General features: G+C 56.8%; 1 protein-coding gene across 1 annotated transcript; it reads left to right on the top strand.

Moving 5' to 3' along the window:
* Window positions 1-2,646: 2,646 nt before the first annotated feature.
* Window positions 2,647-4,273, top strand: LOC116629681 (metallothionein-2-like). The gene is made up of 3 exons (XM_032399912.1): window positions 2,647-2,765; window positions 3,309-3,374; window positions 4,041-4,273. The coding sequence occupies exons 1-3, from the start codon at window positions 2,738-2,740 to the stop codon at window positions 4,130-4,132; spliced, it is 186 nt and encodes a 61-aa protein (XP_032255803.1). The 5' UTR covers window positions 2,647-2,737; the 3' UTR covers window positions 4,133-4,273.
* Window positions 4,274-4,638: the final 365 nt, after the last annotated feature.

Below are 4,638 nucleotides of genomic sequence, written 5' to 3'. Positions count from 1 at the left end.
GATGCGGGGCTCAATCCCAGAACCCCGGGATCATGATGCGGGGCTCAATCCCAGAACCCTGGGATCATGACCCGAGCCGAAGGCAGACGCCCAATGACTGAGCCACCCAGGTGCCCAAACCCCAGGTTTGATTCAACAAATTTCAATAAGTATATGAGGAACAAAATAACAAAATTTAAAAATTGCAAAGTACGCATTTATTCATTGAGGGTGTGCATTGAGTACTAGAAACAATTCACAAGGTGTGTGGACCACCTTGAGTAGCACTGTCCTCAACATCCCCACAGGGGATCCATCGGGTTTGGCTGGTGCTTAGCCATTTCCCAGCAAGAAGGAGGGTACCTGAGAACTGGTTCCAGCTGAAATACTTCACGGCTGCCTGTGCACGGTGATGGCCGATTCTGCGCTTTGGAGGGCCGTGGTGGTGTTTATTAGGCAGGAGTGAGGCCCTGAGTGACTTGCAATTAATGCCAACGGTTAGTCCCCCTGGCTATTTGTGGAGGGAAATGTTACGTGATGTTTGATCAAAGGGAAAAGGGAGTCATGTGGTCCGGAGTCAGGACCTGGCTTGCCGGCAGGTGCCTGGTGTAAAAAGGGGATTTCAGAAGGCAGTGTGTGTACAGGGCGTGGGCTTTGGTGAGTTCCCAGCCGACTTTTCCACTTCCTGGCCATCTGACCTAGGCAAGTGGTTGGTACTTGCTGAGCCTCCATTTCTTCATGTATAAAAAGGAGATTACTGGGCGCCTGGGTGGCTCAGTCGTTAAGCGTCTGCCTTCGGCTCAGGTCGTGATCCCAGGGTCCTGGGATCGAGCCCCACATCGGGCTCCCTGCACGGTGGGGAAGCCTGCTTCTCCCTCTCCTACTCCCCCTGCTTGTGTTCCCTCTCTCGCTGTGTCTCTCTCTGTCAAATAAATAAATAAAATCTTTAAAAATATAAAAAAAATAAAAAAATAAAAAGGAGATTACTTTGCAATGTGGGAAATTAAATGAGATAGTGGCCTGGCTTCTAACTAGGGCTTCATAAACAGTGGCCATTACGGTAACTACTCTATTCACACTGAGATTTGTGGAGAGAGACTACTTCTAGTTCCCAACAAGCTCCAGGGAAAGGCCCGTTGGCTTGGAAGCATTACTCTGGGTTGGAGGCTAGAGATGGGATTGGAAGTTTGCTGAGCTGGGACAAGGGGGAGTGTGGATGACCAGCAATAAGCCCCTCAGGACAGGAGGCTGCCACAGCATTTGGATAGACACAAGAGTCTTTCCCATCCTTTAGGTCATTTGATCTGTAGAGGAACCAGGAGAGAGTGAACATGCAGGGGCTGAAGTGATTGTGCCAATTTCCAGAGAGGTTAAGCAAAGTCAAATAGCTCCTTGCGCTGTGTGTACTTTGGGAAACTGGCTCATAACTAATGTCCCCCCTTTAGGATTGCTGTTGGGGTTCAAAGAACCGAGTGATAAGCGACACTCAGAACAGGCTACACGCTATGTAGTTCTCAGGAATACTGAAAGGGACAGAACCACTTGTCTTGCTTTGTTATTTGATGCCAGGTTGGCCTATCACCTAAAAGGATCCCTTGGCGGGGGTGGGGGGTGTAGCATCCATGCTTTGGGAACCTCCACCCTGAGTGGGGTGAATGGGCAGGGCTGAGGAGAGTCCCTAGAAAGTTTAGGCAAAGGAGCACCAGGACAAACGTGCCCACACATCCCTTCTGCCTTGGTGGGGAGAAGGAAAGGAAGGGAACCCCAAGCCCGAGCTCACCGCGTTGTTGTCTGAGCTGCAGCGGAGGGCCCAAAATAGGGACCTAGACAGGCAATGCCTGGCAGGGAGCGGAGGAGGCCGAAGAGGCGGTCACTAAATGCTATGTAATTCTTGGAATATTGAAAGGGAAATAACCACTTTCTTATTTTGTTATTTAAAGCCAGGTCTCCCTGTCCCCTAAAAGGGTTCCTCCTTTCTGGGTATCTTACCCTTTGGGAACCTCCTGGAGTGGGGAGCACTAGTTTTAATGCAAAGAAGGCCCGCACAATCGCGCGCATATAACCGTTCGGGCATGCAGAACGTTAAGAGGCAGAGGTCTGTGTCCGCCACACGGTGTACAATATAACAGGGCCTGAAAGCCCAGCCCTTATATGGGGACACGAAGACAGGCCAAAGGAGGCAAAGGGCACATCCACCGCCCGTTCTCTGCACACAACTCTCTCAGGTCTCTCTGCACACCCACCCTCCACCCGGCCCCTCTCCCCAGGCCCAGGTCGTGAGGGAGAGGCCGGGGCTGCACACGGGCTCCAGGAAAGGGCGACCCCGGGGACATGTGCACGGGGTCCGGGGTGGGGAAGGCGGCGAGGACCCAGGCACTGGGTTCTCGGAACACCCGGGAACACGGGCGGCTGCCGACCTCGGGGAGCCGACAGGGGGCGGGCAGGGAGGCTGGGACTCGGCGTGTCGCCCGGCGCGCAGCCCCTCGGCGCGGTGCGCAGCGGGCCCAGTCGCCCTCGGGGACTCGTGCGCCCGGCCCGGCCCGGTGCACACAACTCGGCCAAGGCCGCCGCGCGCCGCGCGCTCTCGGCGGGGCGGGTGCAAGGGCGGGGGCGGGGCCTTTGCGCCCGGGCCGCCCGCTCCGCCTATAAAGTGAGGCCGCGGCGCTGGGGCTCCACCGGGGCTCCACCACGCCTCCAGCCCGCAGCCGTGTCTCTCCGTGTCGCCTGCTTTGGACCTCCGTCCTCGACTCGACTCGAAATGGACCCCAACTGCTCCTGCTCCACCGGTAAGGAACCCCCTGCTCTGAGCCTTAGGGGGGGACGCTTCCCAGGCCCGGAGCGCGTGTCCTCGGGGTTAGAGGGGCGGGGGTTTGGAGCTGGAGCTGGAGGAGACTCCCGGAGTCAGCACGTGCTATGCGTTGTCCCTGGCCAAGCTCCGGAGAGCATTTCCGTGCCTCGAGTTTAGAGTTGAGGGTACTGCGGTCACGTCGAGGTCCCCTTTCGGTCGGGGGCTGCTGGCCTGGGACTTGATGGCAGGTGGGGACATTGTATCCTCGGGGTTCAAGTCCTAGGGCCCTGGCCCCCAACCCGGCCTGCTTGGGCTGAGCCTGGAGCCTGGGACCCTCCTTGTGCAGTCAAATCTGGAAGGGACCTACCTTTCCTAGCACCAGAAGAAAGTGGGGCTTCCCTTAATGACCTGCCCTGGGTGAGAAAAGGGCTCCCAGGGCTGGGTAGTGACAGGAGGCTGGAGATTGGGGCAGCTTGTTGGCCGACTGCTGCGGCTCCCACATCACCCCCCTGCTCCCTGCTCCTCCTTCTCTCCCTTGCAGGTGGCTCCTGCACGTGCGCCGGCTCCTGCAAATGCAAGGAGTGCAGATGCACCTCCTGCAAGAAGAGTGAGTGTGGTGGGGTGTTCTGTGGGGATCTGGGGACCGGGCTGGGTGGGCGGGGGGAGCCCAGAGCTCGGCAGGCGGGAGCAGGCCAGTGACCCAGCCTCTCTGCATCCCCTGCCCTGAGCCCCTGCCTCAGAATTGGAGCCGAAAGAGCATGTAGGTGATTTGAGTCCCAGCCTCATCCTAGAATAGGAAGACTGAGGCCCGGATCTAGGTCTCCTGCCTCCTGATGCAGCCTTCTGAACCCTCCAGTGTCCTGAACACTTGATGTACATGAGCTTGGTGACCGTGTGTGGTTTCTCTGACCTGCTGTAGCCTTTTCCTGTGGGGACAGCCCAGAGCTTCCGTGCCCCCCCCCCCCCCCGGGAGCTGCTAGGCAGGGGGCACCCCCTCTCTGATCTTGAGGACTTTCTATCAAGATGTATGGTTCTGGGGGGCCTACATTGTCCCTGGACGCCCTATCACTGTGTCTCCAGGCATTCTGCCCTGTGCTGGAATCAGATGGGGGCAGGGCAGCCTTCTCCCCGTGGGTAGGACTCAGTTGTCTAGACACAGCCTGCCATCAAGCCAGGGTCCGCCGAGGCTGGGGGCAAGGCCTGGGCTGGCCTGCGCTTAGGAAGGGGGGTCCCTGGCCATGTCTGCTCTGACCCTGTGGCCTTCCTGCCCCAGGCTGCTGCTCCTGCTGTCCCACGGGCTGTGCCAAGTGTGCCCAGGGCTGCATCTGCAAAGGCGCATCGGACAAGTGCAGTTGCTGTGCCTGATGTGGGGGAGCCCGCGCCCGATGTAAACACAGCCACGTGTACACACCTGCAGTTTTAAAACATTTTTCATACTACCTGACCCGTGTGCTACATTCCTGTTTCTATGAAGTACATGAGTTATAATAAAAATTGTTGAATTTATGCTGGCTGTTTTCCTTTGCGTGCTTTAGAAATAAGGGCTTCAAACCCATCGTGGCTGGGGTGGGCGTTGGACCTGGTACAGAGACCTGGGTTCTGGACTCAAGGATTGGCCCCTAATAAACTGCCTTATGTAAGTCAGGTGACCACTCCATCAGTTTTCTTGGCTGAAGATGAATGTATCAGGATGACATAAGGGTATGGGGCCGACACAGTTGCCCTCTCTTCTCCTTGGAAGTGTTGATCTAGAACTTCTCAACTTCTATTTTACTCTCAGGATTCCCTGCCAAACTTAGGTCCTCAGCAATGTTAGGCTTCAGAAATACTCAGACAAGAGGCACCTGGCGGGCTCAGTCGGAGTGTGCAAC

Source organism: Phoca vitulina, unplaced genomic scaffold (genome assembly GCF_004348235.1).
Source record: "Phoca vitulina isolate PV1807 unplaced genomic scaffold, GSC_HSeal_1.0 scaffold2178, whole genome shotgun sequence".
Classification (NCBI taxonomy): Eukaryota; Metazoa; Chordata; class Mammalia; order Carnivora; family Phocidae; genus Phoca; species Phoca vitulina.
This window is presented reverse-complemented; position numbering and strand designations above follow the sequence as displayed.